Consider the following 22,773-nt stretch of genomic DNA (forward strand, 5'->3'; position numbering starts at 1 on the left):
GCCCACACATTCTAACCATTATTAGTCCCAGAAACTGATGGTTTGGCCCAAAGCCAAATAACATGTTGGTGAACCGGCATTTTGAAAATTAATATGTGGATACCCCTTCAAATGAGTGGATTCGGCTATTTCAGCCACAACCGTTGCTGACAACGTGGCAACATCATAGGATGCCACCTTTCCAACAAGTCAGTTCATTAAATTTCTGCCCTGCTAGAGCTGACCCGGTCAACTGTAAGTGCTGCTATTGTGAAGTGGAAACATCTAGGTGCAACAATAGCTCAGCCGCAAAGTGCTAGGCCACACAGGCTCACAGAACGGGACCACCAAGTGCTGAAGCGTGTAAAAATGGTCTGTCCTCGGTTGCAACACTCACTACAGAGTTCCAAACTGCCTAGGGACACAACGTCAGCACAAGAACTGTTCGTCGGGAGCTTCATGAAATGGGTTTGCCTGGCCGAGCAGCCGCACACAAGCCTAAGATCACCATGCGCAATGCCAAGGGGCAGCCACTGGACTCTGGAACAGTGGCAATGTGTTCTCTGCAGTGATGAATCACGCTTCACCATCTGGCAGTCTGACAGATGAATCTGGGTTTGGTGGAAACCAGGAGAACGCTACTTGCCCCAATGCATAGTGCCAACTGTAAAGTTTGGTGTTGGAGGAATAATAGTCTGGGGCTCTTTTTCATGGTTAGGGCTAGGCCTCTTAGTTCCAGTGAAGGGAAATCTTATTTCTGCAGCGTACAATGACATTGTAGATGATTCGGTGCTTCCAACTTTGTGGCAACAGTTTGGGGAAGGTTCATTTGCTGTTCCAGCATGACAATGCCCCTGTGCACAGAACAGGGTCCATACAGAAATGTTTTGTTGAGATCGGTGTGGAAGATCAACGACTGGCCTGCACAGAGCCCTGACCTCAACCCCATTGAACACCTTTGGGATGAATTGGAATGCTGACTGCGAGCCAGGTCTAATCACCCAACATCAGTGCCTGACCTCACTAATGTTCTTGTGGCTGAATGGAAGCAAGTCCCCACAATAATGTTCCAACATCTAGTGGAAAGCCTTCCCAGAAGAGTGTAGACTATTATAGCAGCAAAGGTGGGACCAACCCCATATCAATGCCCATGATTTTGGATTGAGATGTTTGACAAGTGGGTGTCCACATACTTTTGTAGTGTACTCTGATTGGTTAGAGATATGAGCCAATCAATGACTTTGTTTTGTACAACACTCCACATTTTGACGTCACCACAAATGACTTAAACGATGGCAGTCTCAGACTGAGGTATGTAGCGATCATAGAGCAGCGGAATAACTCCGTTTGAATCATCAGGCATGGTTATTTGTGTGAATGTATTTTTGTTAAACCTTAAAAGCCTCTGTCGTTGTGTGGAAATGAGGCTCTTGTAGGCCTCTGCATTGAAGTTGCGTGTCAGTTGAGCAAGGAATTTTGCTGGTGGTAGGCAGTTAGTTAGGGCTGCCAGGTAGCCTAGTGGTTAGAGCATTGGGTAAGTAACCGAAAAGTTGCAAGAACGAATCCCCGAGCTGACAAGGTAAAAATGTGTCATTCTGTCCCTGAACAAGGCAGTTAACCAGTTAATTGTTCCTAGGCTATTATTGAAAATAAGAATTTGTTCTTAACTGACTAGCCTAGTTAAATAAAGTTGAACTATTTGCACGGTCTGCAAAGCCACACTGGAGTTACACTGTTTCAAACATGAAACCATGTTCTAGGCGTATTTCAGAAAATAACATCCTGAATGCAAAAACACTTGATTTAGGCCTATATGTAAATTGCCTGACATTTTATTGACTCAACCCTGCTGACAAATCCCAATATCCTTGAAAATTTGACATCCTTTGTGCATTGACCCCAAATGTTTTTACACCTTGATGAAACAACATCAATATAAGAAAATATCAGTACAAACTGAGAGAATTGCATTGTCCATGTACTGAGTATGCCCTGTACCTAATTTATTAATGGGTTCCATCTGGTGAGTTACCATTCGAGACCCAAAGTAAGCACGCCTTAAGAACCCATTTTTGTTTTCTAGTGTGTTTGGGGTGATGCAAGGCAGGTTAGATGCTTGTGGCAGGGGCACAATGTTATTGGTTCTCCGCCCCCTGGGTATCTGATGTTCAGATTTTTGAACCACCTATTTGGAATTGACATTGTTATGGCAGTGGGGTCTTAAATGATTGACACTTAAATGATTGACACCCTTTATAAAGGTGAGCAAAAATAAAGGATACAACTACTGAGCTATATTATATACACAGAAAATGGGAAATGTTATACAAATACAATTTCTCAGAGAAAGATTTTAAGTTAAAAAAACATTCTCAAAAAGGTAAGGGTCAAAATGATTGACACCTGTGTTTTCAGTACCTCCTTTTCTGCTCATGTGTTCAACTTTTGACACCAAATCCACCACTGGTGTGCATGGCCAAAGAGGTCTATTTTCATTTCATCCAACAAAGGTAAACGCCTGGAGTTTGCTAAACGGCATTGGCACTTGGCTTGGAACCGGTGCTTTGGTCAGATGACATGACAATAGAGCTCTTTGGCCACGAACACCAATAGTGGGTTTGGCATTGAAATGACAAGAACCCCATACCTTCTGTAAAATATGGTGGATCTTTGATGTTATGGGGCAAGGGCATCATAAACTTTACCCAGTACCAGGATATTTTATCCAAAAACCTGGTTGTTTTTGCCAGGAGGCTGAAACTTGACCACAAATGGATCTTCCAGCAAGGCAAAAACCCCAAGCACACATCAAAACCCACAAATAAATGGTTCATTGGCCAGTCTCCAGACTTGAAATCCATTGAAAACCTGTGGTTTAAATTGAAGAGGTTTCTTCCTAGGTTTTGGCCTTTCTAGGGAGTTTTTCCTAGCCACCGTGCTTCTACACCTGCATTGCCTGCTGTTTTGTGTTTTAGGCTGTGTTTCTGTACAGCACTTTGAGATATCAGCTGATGTAAGAAGGGCTATATAAATACATTTGATATGATTTGAAGAGAGCAGCCCATAAGCACAGACTAAGGATATCAAGGATCTGGCTTAGTGCCGTATCCTCGCAAGGTGAGGTTTTGAAAGGTATTGAAAAAAGGGGTGTCAATAACTTTGACCCCTACCTAATTGAAAAAAACAATTTTATTGTTAACCCAAATCTATTTCTCTGAGCATTTAACCAGAAACCGTGGATAGATGGCGGCATTCGCACAAAACTGAAAGTGCGAACCGCCTCATTTAACCATGGAAAGATGACCGGGAATATGTTCGAATACAAACAGTGTAGTTATTCCCTCCACAAGGCAATCAAACAAGCGAAATGTCAGTATAGGGACAAAGTGGAGTCGCAATTCAACGGCGGCTCAGACACGAGACGTATGTGGCAGAGTCCACAGACAATCACGGACTACAAAAACAAAATCAGCCTCGTCACGGACACCGACATCTTGCTTCCAGACAAACTAAACACCTTCTTTACCTGCTTTGAGAACAACACCGTGCCACCGACACGGCCCACTACCAAGGACTGTGGGCTCTCCTTCTCCGTGGCCAACATGAGTAAGACATTTAACGTGTTAACCCTCGGAAAGCTGCATCCCTAGCCGTGTTCTCAGAGCATGTTCAGACCAGCTGGCTGATGTTTCCGGATATGTTCAATCTCTCCCTATCCCAGTCTGCTGTCCTCACATGCTTCAAGATGGCCACCATTGTTCCTGTACCCAAGAAGTCAAAGGTAACTGAACTGAATGACTATCACCCACAGCACTCACTTCTGTCATGAAGTGCTTTGAGAGACTAGTCAAGGATCATATTACCTCCACCTTACCTGTTACCCTAGACCCATAGCAATTTGCATACTGCCCCAATAGGTCCACAGACGATGCAATTGCCATCACACTGCCCTATCCCATCTGGACAAGAGGAATACCAATGTAAGAATGCTGTTCATTAACCACAGCTCAGCATTCAACACCATAGTATACTCCAAGCTCATCATTGAGGCCCTGGGTCTCAACCCCGCCCTGTGCGATTGGGTCCTGGACTTCCTGAAGGGCCGCCCCCAGGTCGTGAAGGTAGGAACATTTCCATTTTGATGATCCTCAACACTGGGGCCTCCTCCTGTACTCCCTATTCACCATGACTGCGTGGCCATGCACGCCTCCAACTCGATCATCAAGTTTGCCGACAACACAACAGTAGTAGGCCTGATCAGCAACGACGAGACAGCCTATGGGGAGGAGGTGAGGGCACTTGGTGTGTGGTGTCAGGAAAACTCCCTCTCACTCGACGTCAACAAAACAAAGGAGATGATTCAGGAAACAGCAGAGGGAGCATCACCCTATCCACATCAACGGGACAGCAGTGGACAAGGTGGAAAGTTAAGTTCCTCGGCGTACACATCACGGACAAACTGAAATTGTCCACCCACACAAACAGTTTGTTGAATGCGCAACAGCGCCTCTTCAACCTCAGGAGGATGAAGAAATTTGGCTTGTCACCTAAAACCCTCTCAAACTTTTACAGATGCGCAATTGAGAGCATCCTTTCACGCTGTGTCACCGCCTGGTACGGCAACTGCACCGCCCGCAACCGCAGGGCTGTCCAGAGGGTGGTGCGGTCTGCACAGCGCATCACCGGGGGGGGGGCAAACTGCCTGCCCTCCAGGACACCTACAGCAACCGATGTCACAGGAAGGCCAAAAATATCATCAAGGACAACAAATACCCGAGCCACTGTCTGTTCACCCCGCTACCATCCAGAAGGCGTGGTCAGTACAGGTGCATCAAATCTGGGACCGAGAGACCGAAGCTATTTTTTCAATCTCAAGGCCATCAGGCTGTTTAACAGCCATCACTAACACAGTGAGGCTGCTGCCTACATACAGTCTTGAAATCATTGGCCACTCTAACAAATGGATCACTAGTCACTTTATTAATGCCAATTTAATCATATTTACATGTTATATTACTCATCCCATATGTATATACTGAATTTTATACATCTATTGCATCTCGCCTCTGCCACTCAGTCATTGCTCATCCATATATTTATATGTACATATTCTTATTTCACCTTTTAGATTAGTGTGTATTAGGTAGTTGTTGTGGAACTAGAAGCACAAGCATTTCGCTACACTCGCAATAACATATGCTAACCATGTGTATGTGACCAATAAAAGGTTGATTTGATTAAGTGTAAAATAATATACAAAATTTGAGCATACAGTGCATTCGGATAGTATTCAGACCCCTTGACTTTTTCCAGCTTTTTTACTTTAAATGAAATGTTTTATTTAATCCATCTACACACAATAAGCCATAATGACAAAGCCAAAATAGGTTATTAGCAATTTTATAAAAATAAATAAATACAATGTATTTACACTGTATATACATTAGCTCAGTATTTGAATAATTTATTTTATACAGTAATTTCTTTCTGATTTTTATCGAGGGTGTCAATAATGTCGGACCCCACTGTACATCTAAAGCATTTCAGATGCTCCTGACACGTGCTACCTCAAATGGGTGTGTATTCATTTGTATTTATTATGGCTCCCAATTAGTTCCTGCCAAGGCAGCAGCTACTCTTCCTGGGCTCCAGCAACATTAATAAGGCATTTCTATACTATTTCTAAAATTACATGACTGTCACGCCCTGACCTTTAGTATTCTTTGTTTTCTTTATTATGTTGGTTAATGCAGGGTGTGACATGGGTGATGTATGTGTTTTTGTTCCTGTCTAGGGGTTTTGTATGTCTATGGGTGTTTACTAGTCTAGGTGTTATGTATGTCTATGGTTGCCTAGATTGGTTCTCAATTAGAGGCAGCTGTTTATCATTGTCTCTGATTGGGAACCATATTTAGGCAGTCATATTCCTTGGGTATTTCGTGGGTTATTGTCTATGGTTAGTTGCCTGTGTCTGCACTTGTTTATATATAGCGTCACGTTCGTTTTGTTGTTTTGTATAGTTTGTTTAGTGTTTCTTCGTTAATAAATAGAATAATGTATTCACATCACGCTGCGCCTTGGTCTCCTCCATTCAACGAATGTGACAATGACATTACATTTCAAAACACTCAGGCCACTACACAGCAATACAAAATCCATGTGTACGTGTGTAGAGTACGTGTCTTACTGTGTGTCTCTTCACAGTCCCTGCTGTTCTATAAGGTGTATATTTAGGGTTTTTAAAATCTGATTCTACTGCTTGCGTCAGTTACTTGATGTGGAAGAGTTCCATGTAGCCATGGCTCTATGTAGTACTGTGCTCCTCCCATAATCTGTTCTTGACTTGGGGATTGTTAAGAGACCTTTTGGTGGCATGTCATGTGGGGTATGCATGGGGCTCCGAGCTGTGTGCTATTAGTTTAAACAGACACCTCTGTGCATTCAGCATGTCAACACTTATTACAAAAACAAGTAGTCAATCTCTCCTCCACTTTGAGCCAACAGTCTGTTGGCTGACAACACTAGACTGCGTGTGTTTTGCATGTTATTCACCACATGTTGTTTTTGTCCACAGGAGTCTGAGGGAGGTTTGTATGTGTGTATGAACACATTCCTGGGCTTTGGCAGAGAACATGTGGAGAGACATTACCGTAAAACCGGACAGAGCGTTTACATGCATCTCAAACGCCATGTCAAAGAGGTAAGGAGTGTGCTTAATTCTATATTGGTCTACACTTACAATGCAGTTTTGTGTTCAGTTTTGGCAAAAAAAAACATTGAATGAAAATATCTATTGAACTGATAAGAGGCTGGCTTGTAAGTTTTCTAGAGGATTTTAAAGAGACATTTACAAAAATGGCAACTTCAGCACCGCTCTAACATCAACGCATGTGAAAATGGCACGTTTCTATGTTTTCAATGACATCATCCTTTGACATGAGGACACTTTTGACATGATCTGGTACTTTACTAACCGTTGGTTAAAATCTGACGTCATCTGGTGTGCCTCTTTTTGACGACAAAACATATAAACCCTCACATATGTTGACGTCGTGGTGACCCTGGAGATTATGAACTTGACATTTTGTTTTAAACTGATACTTTTTTTGGTCCTATGTACATATTCATTTGGAAGTCCCTTATCTTCAGATCTGTTTAGGTTCAACCAATACAGTGGTCTGCTTCGTGCGCGTCTTCTGACGTGAATAATTGCACGGATTTCAGATTAGTCAGTGATGGATCATTGTATGTAAGCCTATCATAGTTCTGCATGCAAGTGTATTCCATCCCTCTTCCTTATTTTTGACCCTTTTGATCATGTTCTTTCTCTCCATTGATTTTAGTTGAGACTGTCACTGATAATCCTCATCGATTTAAACTGCCTCCTGAGAAATGCTATGTGGTAGTAATAAGTTAGAAATGCGTAGTTGGGGTGAGAGAAGGAAGCCTCAAGCCTGCACTCTACAATTCGTTATTGTTGTTATACTACAAACATATTGATCTACATCAGATCCTGATACAACCTTCAAAATAAATTAAAAAACGCAATGCTTATTTTATTGCTAGCAACCCGCTCAAGGCCATCAGACTGTTAAACGGCTATCACTAACATGGAGTGGCTGCTGCCAACATACTGACTCAAATCTCTAGCCACTTTAATAATTTAAAATAGGATGTAATAAATATGTCACTTTAAACAATGGCACTTTATATAATGTTTACATACCCTACATTACTCATCTCATATGTATATACTGTACTCTATACCATCTGCTGCATCTTGCCTATGCCGCACGGCCTTCGCTCGTCTATATATTTATATGTACATATTCTTATTCATTCCTTTACACGTGTGTGTGTGTGTGTGTGTGTGTGTGTATAAGGTAGTTGTTGTGAAATTGTTAGATTACTTGTTAGATATTACTGCACGGTCGGAACTAGAAGCACAAGCATTTTGCTACACTCACATTAACATCTGCTAACCATGTGTAAGTGACCAATAAAATTTGCTTTGATATATTCTGTATATATTACTATCACTTAAATGGTCACTTAATATCACTCACTTTTCTGTTTTCCTGACAAATGGATATAGCAATGTAGTTCTTTCCTCCATCTTACAGCAACAGATCAACTATGTCAGAATGCCGGTCTCTATTTAGAATCAGTAGGAGAAATTGGAGGTTCAGTTGTAAACGACAACCTTAGCTGCTACCGTTTTCCTCTTGGTTCTAAATGACCCCAGATAAGCCCCCCTGCAAGTGATTCTATTTCCATGCCTGGGTCTGTCCAGAAACAGCTGGCCACATTCCGCCTTCTCCTGTGTCTGCTGCTTTCCCGTGTGGCCAGTTGGTCCCAGAGTGCGTCAGCATTCTTTCTGTCCGATGTGGCCGCCTCCCTGCCCTATTGCACAAATGATGGGCATCCACCTGAACCCGATTTGGATCAGAAGGACCCAGTCCGTTAACAATGAAAGGGCTTGTAGCCTTAGCTAGCGACTTGAAATGTTGACAGTCTACTGACTACTCTATTGATTGTAAAAAAAGATTTTTTAAAAGCACTTGGTTTCATACTGATTGATTTATCCCCGTGTGGATTTCTATGGTTGATACTGTTATGATTGACAGTTTGTCAGCCAACACTAGACTGTTGTATTAGTGTTGATAAACCAACATTACATTTACCAAAACAGTTTTGGTATTCTCATCTGTCATGAATAATTTTTTGAAAACGATGGGGATGTTTCATGGCTTGGTTTGAGATATTAAGACTTATATCTTGATCCATGAATATAATTTCTACCTGTTGACTTGTGTTTCCAACAGAAAGCTACAGGTGCCGCAGGGGGTGCCATCTCCAGAAGAAGAAACGGAAAAGTATTCCTAGGTAAGCCTGATACTTGTTATGTCCTAAAAATGACTTGTCTATCATCATGGGGAGTTCCCCTTAAACTCAATCTCCTGATGGTTTATTTACAGTACAGTCACATTTCTCTCTCAGTAGTCTCTTTGTACCCGGTCATTCCTGAAGAGTAGGACAAGACTCTACATTTCACCTTTCTAATCGCAACCTGGTGGCGTTTTCAAATATCAGTGTACTTAATTGAAAACGAGTTTGAAATGGAATACTCTTGAATATTATAACAATAATAACAATGTTTTAATAATCACATCCTTCTCAAGAAAGTCTTGATCTGCTGCAAGTATTGCAGTCGTTTTTGCGCACTGGCTGGGTGCAACTGTTCGGGGATATGTTATCGTATCATGCTGTTATTGTTTTCATTTGGTTATATGGCAGTAGCCCTACACTGGTCCCACACTATTTTGCCTAAAGGGACATCTTCCCATGTCCAAAGTCGAGGCCCGGGCCCCCAGTCCTTCACTGCAGCGCAACTCTAAATTTAGCTCATTTATTTGTATATGCAGTTAGTAACCGTTCTAAATCCAAAGTGCCACATGCCCGACCTGGCCTCCTCCCCTCCTGCAGGGGGGTTAGTTTACAGTGGGCTGCCCCTGCATGTCGCTCAGCCGTCCTCAGCTGCTGCACCCTGTCAACCCTACCAGCTGACACACTTATGCCACTGGCCACAATGACGTGGGCAAGGGAGGGCCAGGTGGTGCTGGCTCCTCCTGCCCTAGCTGACTGTCGTTTAAACATCAACGTTTGCTAGTTACCTCCCCTGTTTAAACGCCCCACCAACATTCACTTACCCTCCATTCCCTTATCTCCCACTATCCACTGAAGCCAGATAACCAGCCACTTTACGCCTTTGCCTCTGTAGTTTACGTACGCTGAAGCGCTAGGCTCCAAGCGTCACGCTCCCATTATCGGACATGCTCGATTGTCGTCTTTCACTCTGCAGGCCTGACCCCATTTTGGAGCCTCGTGGACCTAAAGGTCCCTCTAGCCTGACGTGAACTGCATTCTCCCTCCCACTCTCTTCTCGGCTTTGATTCCCATTGGAATCCAAGCTGAAACAAAATTGTGCTTTGGCATTTCCATACCAGTCTGATGATCTAATCAGTCGACCATCAGCCCTCCCAGCCAAGTCATCATCTTGTTACTAGAGGAGTGGGGTTGAAAGGTAGACTAGGGTCTATGTATGCAGTAACCTTAACCTGACTACTTACATGACTGAACAATTCATCCATTATTTTACAGTTTCGGAAATCATAGGAACAGTGGGAGAAAATAATTAATTTGACACAAAAGGTTCTGTCTGAGACATCCCAAATACTGTACATGTGAGGTTTTGATTGGCCAATGAAGACGTCATTTAACTGTAAAAATGTATTACCTTTTGTGGGATGGCCACAACCAGGCATGTCTCCGTCTGATTGTCAAATAAATCACTTCAAAAATAAGGTGCTGTGCACCACGTTTGTCCACTCCAAAATAATAACCGATTCTAAAATGGTGCACTTTGTACCTGCCATTTGATGAACGGAAAGGGACGTCTATTCAAACACCAAAACGTGTAAGGACATTCGGCGATTGTATTCTACATCGATTGATCTGTCCGTGGGCGACTCGGTCCCGGCCAGTCATCTCTGCCTTGGCAAATGTTTTGTGTTCACGTCGAACAGCACTAGCTTTTGGAGCGTATACCACAAGGGTTAGTGGTATAGATGGTTAGATGGTATAATAGCCTGCAGATGTCTTGCCATGTTTGTTTTAAATATTGTGATAGGCTCACATTTTACCGGTACGGCGTACCCACTTACTTTCACCCCTGAGTATTCTATGACATTCTTGACATTATATTGTGACATTTTTAAACGAGGACTTTGCTTCATACTATTGTCAGTTGAACTCCACAACTCTGCAGCTGTGACATCTAACCCTAAACCCTAGTCTGGGTTAGCATCACTTACTAGATGTATATCTTATTAATCCAGCTAACATGGAAGCTCAAATGTTCAAGAAATGCAAGTACACACCCCATTTTTGTATTGGATAACCCACATGTCAGTTACCATCTAAGGCATTTCTGATATCATGTAATTTGTTAATCCCCTGAAACCCCTACCATATTCATATTTATTTATTTATTTGATCCTATCATGTCACTTTTATCCTATCTAGCCAAGACACATGCTTCGTGAAAGGCACAGGCTAATCAATGGTATGAATCATCACTCACTGTTTTATGGTAACTGAATGTCAATGTCTGCTTCCTCTATTTCAGATTTAGAACTAAACCGCGATTTTAACGGAGATGAGTACGATTGTGAAGACGAGGCCAAGCTCGTCATATTTCCAGACCACTTTGAGATCCCCTTGCCAAATATTGAGGAGTTGCCTGCACTGGTCAGTGAGTGTGTGCCCGTGCCCTCTGTGTGCCATGCATTCTGAAGGGAAACGGTGGTTCACGCACCGGTCCTTTGCCTTGCATATCATGTTTTCCGATGCCATGGGTATCCTGTGATTTTCTTTTCTTTGCATGCTGTGTTATTTTCTTCCCCACAGGGTCTTATGGTTGTGAAAGCCACTATGTGCATGTACTGGTTATGACACCTACATAAGAGTGTCGACTCACATTTATTCAAATTAGTTTTTTTTTCCCTGCAAAAAAGTTTCCTTTCGGTTGAAAGTTTTTTTTTCTTAAATCCTTTGTTATAATCAATTCTTTAGTCATGTTTTTTTTCTTCCTTTTAATAACTTTATGACCCTGTCATGAAGAAAATACACTTTGACACTGTCATGAAGAAAATACACTTTATGACACTGTCATGAAGAAAATACACTTTATGACACTGTCATGAAGAAAATACACTTTATGACACTGTCGAAGCATCATGACCATCTTAAGCCTATTACGTACATTCCCTTACATCAGTCATCAGTCAAAAAGAGGGTGTCTTGTCCTGCTCTTGCATTCACCCCAGTCATCAACAACAGAGCATTGGGGTAGGCGCGCATATCTGACATCAACGTGTGCGCAATTACAATGATAATTTAATATGGTCAATAATCAAAATTAATTTAAAAAAGTATATGACAAAAACATACTGTTGACACAGGCTATGGTCTAATATAATGTTTTCAGTTTTGTGGGTTTTTACACTCATGTAGGGGTCATAACCTGCCATAGAATATGTCACAATAGGTCAAAATGTGTCATAACAGTGTTATGACCATATTATAACTTATGACAAGTTATATCAGTTGTTATTATACTCATACTCATAAAATGCTAATGTAATATATGTCAGAGACCGCAATATAAATACATATAATGTATATTAATTTACGCTGAGTATATCAAACATTCCTAATATTGTTGCACCCCCCCACCCCTTTTTCCCTCAGAACTGCCTCAATTTGTCGGGGCATGGAAACTACAAGGTGTCGAAAGCGTTCCACAGGGATGCTGGCCCATGTGGACAATGCTTCCCACAGTTGTCTAGTTGGCTGGATGTCCTTTGGATGGTGGACCATTCTTGAGACACACGGGACACTGTTGAGCGTGGAAAAACCCAGCAACATTGCAGTTCTTGACACAAACCGGTGTACCTGCCACCTACTACTATACCATGTTCAAAGGCACTTCAATCTTCTCTCTTGCCGATTCACCCTCTGAAAACCTCACTTACACAATCCATGTCGCTCGCAATTGTTTCAAGGCTTTAAAAAAATCCTTCTTTAACCAGTCTCCTCCCTTTCATCTACAATGATTTTGAAGTGGATTTAACAAGTGGCATCCGTAAGGGATCATAGCTTTCACCTGGTCCGTCTGTCATGTTTTGTACACTCAGTGTGTATATATGCAGTAATAGTGTGTAAAGACAGTATATGAATAGAAAAGGTGTGTATAGCAGTGGTTATTACAGTGGTACAATTGCAGAGGGGATTCCAGTGGTGCGAACCAGGGTTGGGTTCAATTCCAGTCAGTTCAGGAGGTACACTGAAATTCCAATTTTCTTCAATGCTTTTCAATTTGGATCATTTTGAATTGTTTTTACTTGAATTGTTTTTACCTGGGGCGGCAGTGTAGCCTGGTGGTTAGAGCATTAGTAGTAACCGAAAGGTTGCAAGTTCAAATTCCCGAGCTGACAAGGTACAAAATCTGTCGTTCTGCCCCTGAACAGGCAGTTAACCCACTGTTCCTAGGCCGTCATTGAAAATAAGAATTTGTTCTTAACTGACTTAAACTGACTTCTTAACTGAGGTAAAATAAAAAATAAAAAATACTTGACTGAATTAACTGGAAAATGAATTGACCCCAAACCTGGTATGTATATGATTTAACCTGTGTTGTGTTAATCATGTATATAGTATGATGGGCAGGACTTCCTAACAGTTGCTTAGATAGTAGTATTGGTACTGTAATAACAATTTAGTCTGTCCAATGTCTATCTACATTATAATATGGATTTTGATGTAATAACTTCAACGAATAATGTAATAACATGATTAATAAACATCTTTACACATCTGATAATGTAATAGCCAACGGAAAATGTAATAAGTTATTACTCTATCTGGGGGAAACTATTAGATGATCATTTAACTGTTTTAATAACTTTTCTGGAGATTTACTACATTATCCATTTGTTACATTATATATAAAAAAACACTTATTACATGATTTAAAAGTGACAAAGTTTATTTGGCGTTGTTACGTTATCCCCTGTTACAGGCTTACTCCCCTACCAGTGATGGTGAAAGACAAATCAGCGAGACATTACCATGATACTCTATATTATTTTACAAGGTTTCAGGAACATATCCTCTCTCTTATCCTCACTGATCTAACTGGGATCCGGTTATATATCCTCCTGTATGCTCCACAGTCCTAGACCTGTGACTAGTCCTCGTCTTATTATTTCAGTGATTCACGGCAGTGAGTCACAATCACATCACATTCACATCGCATGTCAGTGATTCACATCTCCCCAGTCAGATCTAATGCCTCCTGTGTGTCCCGTGACTCCCAGGTGACAATAGCCTGCGATGCCGTGCTCAACGCTGCGTCAGCCTACAAAAAACAGGAGCCCGACTCCTGGGACGAGGAGATCCAGGTTTCCAAACATGCCAGGAGTCTTCGACAGCAGGACAACGGCGTGAGGATCCCACCCAGGTAACGAATTGCCTACTGATTGGACTAACAACTGTAATAATGTAGACACGCCATTATGGTGGACGGTGGTATCAGAACAACGTCCCCATCAGCCATCTGTAGAATATGTATGTCTGGTGTCATTTTGTGTTTCTTGTGTTGCTGCTAGTTTGTGGGTCCTCTGGTGTTTCTGGTGTGGTTTAGGGGGTCCTTCTGAGTTACTTAATAATGCAGGGAGCTCTCAAACTCTTTGGGTCTGTCTACCACTTTTGTGATAGCAAATTCATCAGGGACCCCTCCATAATCAGTACAACCGAAGTGATACATGAAATAGCATACAAGGAGTTTTACTATGACTTTGGCAGTGCATGGCCGGATGAACCAAGTCTCTGTCCCTAGGAAGGAACATTTTTAAAGGCATTGGAGAGAGAATTTTGCGGTTTTCAAGTGAATTTCCTACAATTCTACGCTTTTTGTCATGTGGCAGAGAGCTGTTTGGTTGCAGCTTTAAAGCTAATATCCTGCAGTACTACACATTTTGCCATGAGGCATTGACAAAAAGTTGGTGTTTTTAAAGGCCCAGTGCAGTCAAAAACTTGATTTTCTGTGTTTTATATACATGGAGTTGTCACGTCCTGACCCTAGTTCCTTTTTTATGTCTCTGTTTTAGTTTGGTCAGGGCGTGAGTTGGGGTGGGCATTCAATGTTTTTGTTCTATGTTTTGTATTTCTGCTTTTGGCCTGGTATGGTTCCCAATCAGAGGCAGCTGTCAATCGTTGTCTCTGATTGAGAACCATACTTAGGTAGCCTGTGTTCCCACTATGAGGTGTGGGTAGTTGTTATCTGTTTAGTGTTTGTCACCTTACAGAACTGTTTTGTTTCTTCCTTTCACTTTGTTATTTTGTTTTTGTGTGTTCAGTCTAATAAATTAACATGGACACTTACCACGCTGCATATTGGTCCGATCCTTCCTACTCCTCTTCAGACGAAGAAGAGATTCATTACAGGAGTACACAAAAGATTATGAACACCTGCTCTTTCCATGACTAGGTGAATCCAGGTGAAAGCTATGTTCACTTGTTAAATCCATTTCAATAAGTTTATGTGAAGGGGAGGAGGCAGGTTAAAGAAGGATTTTTAAGCCTTGAGGTAATTGAGACATGGATTGTCTGTGTGCCATTCCGAGAGTGACTGAGCAAGACAAAAAAAATCAAAGTGCCTTTCAATAGGGTACGGTAGGTAGAAGCTGCCAGGCGCATGGGTTTGAGTGTGTCAAGCACTGCAACGCTGCTGCATTTTTCACACTTAATAGTTTCCCGTGTGTATCAAGAAGGGTCCACCACCCAATGGACAACTCGCCAACTTGACACAACTGTGGGAAGCATTGGAGGCAACATGGGCCAACAGCATCCCTGTGAAACACTTTCGACGCCTTGTAGAGTCCATGCCCCGACGAGTTGAGGTGCAAAAGCGAGGGGTGCAACTCAATATTGGGAAGGTGTTCCTAATGTTTGGTATTGTGTGGAAATATATACCAAGTGAAGTTGGAATAATATTGTGAAAATGATAGTGCCCTTCAGCGTAAGAGCTGTTTGAAAAGACTGGCTGAAATTTCAGCCTGAATCGGTGACATCACCAGGCGGTAAGAGTTCCAAACCTCTGCCAATAACGGCTTGTTTTCAGTTTTCCCTTCGCCACTCAGACCACTCCCAGACACTCCTACTGAAATGATTGCTTGAAGAATTTTTGTTTTATTTTAGAATATTTTATAAAAAATATTCACAGTAAAGTTGTTACCCAGAAATGATTTTGTATTTATACCGAACACAAATATAACTGGAACATGCAACAATTTCAACGAGTTAGTCAATTGAAATAAATTAATTATTGACGCTAATCTATGGATTACACATGACTAGGCAGAGGTAGGCCTGGGGGGTTATAGGCCCACCCACTTAGGAGCCAGGCCCACCAACTCCCCACAAAATGGCTTTATTACGGACAGAAATACTTCTCAGTTTCATCAGCTGTACGGGTGGCTGGTCTCAGACAATCCCACAGGTGGAGCAGCTGGATGTGGACGTCCTGGGCTGGCGTGGTTACACATGGTCTGCGGTTGTGAGGCCGGTTGGACGTACTGCCAAATTCTCTAAAATGACGTTGGAGGCGGCTTATGGTAGAGAATGAAACATTAAATTATTTGGCAGCAGCTCTGGTGGACATTCCTGCAGTCAGCATACCAAATGCACGCTCCCTCAAAACTTCAGACATCTGTGGCACTGCACATTTTTTGTAGCCTTTTATTCTCTCCAGCACAAGGTGCACCTGTGTAATGATCATGCTGTTTAATCAGCTTCTTGATATGCTGCACCTTATCAGGTGGATGAATTATCTTGACAAAGTATAAATGCTGAATAACAGGGATGTAAACAAATTTGTGCACCAAATTTGAGAGAAATAAGCTTTTTGTGCCAATGGAACATTTCTGGGATCTTTTATTTCAGCTCATTAAACATGGGACCAACACTTTACATTTTGCGTTTATATTTTTGTTAAGTACAGATAAAAAATGGCTGAGTTGGACCTTTTTTAACAGCTTGAATTACAGTGCATTTATATTTAAAAAAAATTGGGGTGGGGAATACAGGAGGTATTGAGTTGAAAAATGTATAATTTGTGGAGGACTGTGGATACCAATATCCCTGTGAGCCTCCCAGGCCCATGTTGCCCAGGGTTAATGTAAATTAATATTACATTGTATTGCACCCTCTTAACTTATTCCACGGATCCCAAAATGTGTTTAATATGCATTAAGCCAATTAAATGTAATTTATATTTTAAAATATATATATATATTGAGGTCTGGACCCCTGCAGTACCTCCGCGAGCCCACTTTGAGAACAATTGACTTAATTTACTTGCGCGTCCCTCCACTTTACTTGTGGGATTCTGCCCCCATATCAAGGAATCTCTCCTGGTTGAGTATTCCCAAGGTCAGATCACACAGGCCTACATACGCACAAAGAATATGCTCTCTTTCAGATGTATTATACTGGCATGCTTGTCATAGGTAGACTTCTCAGCAACTGGTCAATCAATTTCCTGTGCTAAGGATAATAATTATGAACGGTAGCGAATTTAGATTGGTCCTAATGCGGCTGGGCCACTCTGTAGATGAGACAGAAGGTTACCACACTAAATATAACCCCAAGCGGACACCCATGTGCAGCTGCGTCACCTCTGTCACTCTTTGAGGTGCACAAAACATGATGGGACACACCAGAGCACTTGGATTAACTTGGCCGACCCATTTCTCAGCAGCTCTCCAATCAACAGGTGTTTTCTTAGGTGTCTGAAGCCAAGGTACTCTGTAACGTTACAGTGCCTTTTGCCTGACATACTCCTATTATATAGCATTATAAAGCACTAGTGTTAAGAAGTGCTTTATAATGAGAAACGTTGAACATAATTCAGGTCAACAAATTAACCCCAATGAGAGGGAATGCTTTTCGGACATTCTTGCCATTTTGTCCTGCAAGGAAAAACGACACTGAAACAAATGTATAAGAGCAACATGTGATATGACTCAATGTTTTCCCCCTGTCCCCTCTCTTCTCAGTGGATGGAAATGTCAGAAGTGTGAGATGAAAGAGAACCTGTGGCTGAACCTGTCGGACGGAGCGGTGCTTTGTGGGAAGTGGTTCTTTGATGGTTCCGGAGGAAACGGCCACGCCTTGGACCACTTCAAGGACACTAACTTCCCCCTGGCAGTCAAGCTGGACAACCTCACTCCAGACATAGCAGGTCAGTGACACATATATTGGGGGAAAACAAAAAACTGGCCTGATTTTCAGTGTTTTAATTATTCCATTAGTATAAAGCAGACCGTCTCTACTAAACTGTCCCTTGTGTTGTGTATAAACTGACAATAAACCTACTTCAATTTGTTGTTCGTGACGTTACGAATAGCAATTAACTTGTAACTAGGTTTAACTGTTTTGATTTTTCTCTCTCAGATATTTATTCGTTCGACGAAGAAGAAGCAGTCCTGGACCCGCAAATATCCGAACACTTGCAACACTTTGGAATAGACATTATACCGATTCAGCGGGTACGTCTTGCCGTCATTGTAGGAAAACAATTAGATGATTTTCAACAACTACTGTCTGTCAATGTCACCAAAAGTAACCTGTATCAAACAGCCATTTCCATTTCACATAGAATGGAATGTGCCCCCCTGGAATAATATCAACCGTCTCTGGGTATGGCTGGACCTCCATTGTGAATGGGGACTCCCTCTTTTTATTCTGTTGATTTGAACAGAATGGAACAGATAACGGCCACCACAACACAGACAACACAAACGGCATGCGGCCGCGAGTCAGCGAGTGGGAGGTGATCCAGGAGTCGGGCATGAAGCTGAAGGCAGTGTACGGCTCGGGTTTCACGGGCATCAAGAACCTGGGCAACAGCTGCTACCTGGGCACCATCATGCAGGTCCTCTTCAGCATCCCTGAGTTCCAGAGGGCGTAAGTATTACTAGCATCTGGGATGGTGTGGGAGAGGGATACAGGGAGATCGAGAGCGAAGCCTCCAGGATGGACCGGAATAAACATAGTAAATCAAGACGTTGGGCGTGGGGGGGGGGGGGGGGGGGGGGGCGTCGTCATGTTTCGCCCTCATACAACAACACCGATGAAGATGACTATGAAAGAAAAGTGACTTGACCTAAAGGTCTTATTACATGTTTTATACGCATCTATTGGATAATAATTGCCCTCAATATTTGCCCTCAAACCATCACGGTCACCTAATAATCCCCAGTTTACAATTGGCTCATTCATCCCCCTCCTCTCCCCTGTAACTATTCCCCAGGTCGTTGTTGCAAATGAGAACGTGTTCTCAGTCAACTTACCTGGTAAAATAATGGATAAATAAATAAAATAGTTGCAAAACAATACCTACAGTACTGTAAGTGGCAGGTTTGTACGAGTGGATGAATGTAGTGTTCAATCTCATATTGTCTGATGTCTGTTTTTAATCTCTAGGTATGTTGGAAATCTACAGAGGATATATGACTACTCACCTCTTGACCCCAGCACGGACTTCAGCACACAAATGTAAGTCAATACACAGTTAAATAACGTAGTTATCATGTTTATGACCCTCAGCATGTTGATTTGATTTAGCTCGCCACATAAATCAGCAAGTTGTTTACCACTGGTGTTGAACCAGTCTCTTTTGTTGTTAGTAGCTGTTAGTAGTTTGAGTAGCTGTTACAATGCAAGCATGTGTAATGGGTCATATGTGTTTGCCAGTTTACACTCTTGAACAATTTCTTTACTTTTTTGTTTGTATGTTGATGGTGTTGGCAAAGAGCTTTTCTTAGTCAGGTTTGAGAAGCTACTGTATTACAATGCAAGCTTGTGTAATAGGACAGCCCATGTTGGTTTGTCACTAATCCTTTGGTTTGTTTTTGTTTATCCACCAGGGCTAAACTGGGCCACGGACTCCTCTCAGGCCTGTACTCCAAACCACCAATGAAATCTGAGCTCATTGAACAGGTGATGAAAGAAGAATACAAGGTATTAGACTGGGTACGTCCAGCTCGATATCTGGGTATAATGTGAGCATGCAAAATTACAGACTGACAAATGGCAATTTGGAGAATGTTTTTGTTTTGTGGTTTCCAGATAAGTAGGCGAAAGAGCTGTGGTTAACTAGTGTACTGTACTTTACCTCTCCGGCCATTATTCAGCCACTAGTTTTTTAAACTTCTAGTAATGCAAATGTAATTTAATGAGGAGTCTGCATTCAGGTCAAAACAGAATGTTATTAGTTTTCCGATTGTCCTCATTACATGAACAAGCAAAAATAATTATATGCTGGTAGTGTGAACAATGCATAAGCATTTGTAAAAATGTCCTTCTCCTGAATGTTTGTTCTGCACGGTCTTCATTACTTTTTCCTCTGTTCACATTTGTTGATATACACTGCTCAAAAAAATAAAGGGAACACTTAAACAACACAATGTAACTCCAAGTCAATCACACTTCTGTGAAACCAAAGTGTCCACTTAGGAAGCAACACTGATTGACAATAAATTTCACATTCTGTTGTGTAAGACACCCCCAATAAAGGAGTGGTTCTGCAGGTGGGGACCACAGACAGCTTCTCAGTTCCTATGCTTCCTGGCTGATGTTTTGGTCACTTTTGAATGCTGGTGGTGCTTTCACTCTAGTGGTAGCATGAGACGGAGTCTACAACCCACACAAGTGGCTCAGGTAGTGCAGCTCATCCAGGATGGCACATCAATGCAAGCTGTGGCAAGAAGGTTTGCTGTGTCTGTCAGCGTAGTGTCCAGAGCATGGAGGCACTACCAGGAGACAGGCCAGTACATCAGGAGATGTGGAGGATGCCGTAGGAGGGCAACAACCCAGCAGCAGGACCACTACCCCCGCCTTTGCAAGGAGGAGCAGGAGGAGCACTGCCAGAGCCCTGCAAAATGACCTCCAGCAGGCCACAAATGTGCATGTGTCTGCTCAAACGGTCAGAAACAGACTCCATGAGGGTGGTATGAGGGCCCGACGTCCACAGGTGGGGGTTGTGCTTACAGCCCAACACCGTGCAGGACGTTTGGCATTTGCCGGAGAACACCAAGATTGGCAAATTCGCCACTGGCGCCCTGTGCTCTTCACAGATGAAAGCAGGTTCACACTGAGCACATGTGACAGTCTGGAGACGCCGTGGAGAACGTTCTGCTGCCTGCAACATCCTCCAGCATGACCGGTTTGGCGGTGGGTCAGTCATGGTGTGGGGTGGCATTTCTTTGGGGGTCCGCACAGCCCTCCATGTGCTCGCCAGAGGTAGCCTGACTGCCATTAGGTACCGAGATGAGATCCTCAGATCCCTTGTGAGACCATATGCTGGTGCGGTTGGCCCTGGGTTCCTCCTAATGCAAGACAATGCTAGACCTCATGTGGCTGGAGTGTGTCAGCAGTTCCTGCAAGAGGAAGGCATTGATGCTATGGACTGGCCCGCCCGTTCCCCAGACCTGAATCCAATTGAGCACATCTGGGACATCATGTCTCGCTCAATCCACCAACGCCACGTTGCACCACTGTCCAGGAGTTGGCGGATGCTTTAGTCCAGGTCTGGTAGGACACCATCCGCTACCTCATCAGGAGCATGCCCAGGCGTTGTAGGGAGGTCATACAGGCACATGGAGGCCACACACACTACTGAGCCTCATTTTGACTTGTTTTAAGGACATTACATCAAAGTTGGATCAGCCTGTAGTGTGGTTTTCCACTTAAATTTTTAGTTTGACTCCAAATCCAGACCTCCATGGGTTGATAAATTTGATTTCCATTGATAATTTTTGTGTGATTTTGTTGTCAGCACATTCAACTATGTTTTTTATTTTTTGAGCAGTGTATAAAAATAAGCTGCGGAATAGTCACTAGAAAAAACCCAGACACATGATGAGTATGAACTCTGCCTCTAAGACACAATGAGCACGGTTATGGACACAATAATACGATTATTGTGACTGGTCATAATAATATTTTGTTTAAAACGTTTCCATTCTTTACAAGAAGAATGATTTTTCCTAATTTGTTTACATGGGCACATCTGAAATCAGGCTACTTGATGGGACTTCAGATAAATGCAGTGGCTTATTTTTGCGAAGTCTATTTGATTCTGAGTACGGACATATAAAGTTTTATGTGAACGATTTTTAAGATGCATACTTTGAGTTTTTCAGAGTTTACTTCACATAAGAGGGGAGGTTCACTCTGCTGGTGCTGGCATATGCACAGATCAAATACACTGCTGAAAAGCTGTTTACATGTCCTAATAATTAGAAAGATAGCTTAGAAAACCAGGCGTTTTAATCGACGCATGCTTACTTTTGACCCTTTGACCTTATACCGATTTAAGATAAGCAGAGTAAGGTTTTCACATGACCATTTCCATACTCGGCCTACTGCCGTAATCAGTTTAATAACAAATTACACTGAACAAAAATATAAATGCAACATGTAAAATGTTGGTCCCATGTTTCATGAGCTGAAATAAAAGATCCCAGAATACGCAAAAAAAGCTAATTTCTCTCAAATTTTGTGCCCACATTTTTTACATCCCTGTTAGTGAGAATCTCTCCTTTCCCAAGATAATCCATCCACCTGACAGGTGTGGCATATCAAGAAACTGATTAAACACAGGTGCACCTTGTGCTGGGGACAATAAAAGGCCACTCTAAAATGTGCAGTTTTGTCGCAAAACACAATGCCACAGATGTTTTGATGGAGCATATAATTGGCATTTTGAGTGCAGGAAGGTCCACCAGAGCTGTTGCCAGAGAATTTTGCAGTACGTCCAACTGGCCTCACAATCGCAGACCACATGTAACCATGCCAGCCCAGGACCTCCGCATCCAGCTTCTTCACCTGTGTAATTGTCTGAGAACAGCCTCCCGGGTAGCTGATGAAACTGCAGATTTGCACAACTGAATAATTTCTGTATAAACTGTAAAACTGTCCTGGTTCTTCCATGGCCTGCACACTCACCAGACATGTCACCCATTGAGCATGTTTGGGATGCTCTAGATCTATATGTATGACAACAGGTTCCCCAATATTCAGCAATTTTGCACAGCCATTGAAGAAGTGGGACATCATTCTACAAGCCACAATCAACAGCTTGATCAACTCCATGCGAAGGAGATG

The 22,773-nt window shown here is 42.4% G+C and overlaps 1 protein-coding gene across 8 annotated transcripts in view; it reads left to right on the forward strand.

Annotated features, from left to right (window-relative positions):
* Positions 1-22,773, forward strand: part of LOC109902259 (ubiquitin carboxyl-terminal hydrolase 13) — a 62,887-nt gene that overhangs the window by 6,994 nt on the left and 33,120 nt on the right. For 3 of the 8 annotated variants that reach the window (XM_020498482.2, XM_020498481.2, XM_020498477.2), the window contains 9 exons: positions 6,554-6,679; positions 8,805-8,865; positions 11,168-11,289; positions 13,920-14,062; positions 17,661-17,845; positions 18,058-18,152; positions 18,365-18,570; positions 19,090-19,161; positions 19,533-19,638. In XM_020498482.2, the coding sequence (XP_020354071.2) occupies positions 6,581-6,679; positions 8,805-8,865; positions 11,168-11,289; positions 13,920-14,062; positions 17,661-17,845; positions 18,058-18,152; positions 18,365-18,570; positions 19,090-19,161; positions 19,533-19,638 (1,089 nt within the window). In that variant the 5' untranslated portion in view covers positions 6,554-6,580. Of the gene's footprint in view, positions 1-6,553; positions 6,680-8,804; positions 8,866-11,167; positions 11,294-13,919; positions 14,063-17,660; positions 17,846-18,057; positions 18,153-18,364; positions 18,571-19,089; positions 19,162-19,532; positions 19,639-22,773 lie in introns of all 8 variants that reach the window. The other 5 variants (XM_031786426.1, XM_020498479.2, XM_031786427.1 and 2 more) reach the window with 4 other exon arrangements.

Source organism: Oncorhynchus kisutch, linkage group LG13 (genome assembly GCF_002021735.2).
Source record: "Oncorhynchus kisutch isolate 150728-3 linkage group LG13, Okis_V2, whole genome shotgun sequence".
NCBI lineage: Eukaryota > Metazoa > Chordata > Actinopteri > Salmoniformes > Salmonidae > Oncorhynchus > Oncorhynchus kisutch.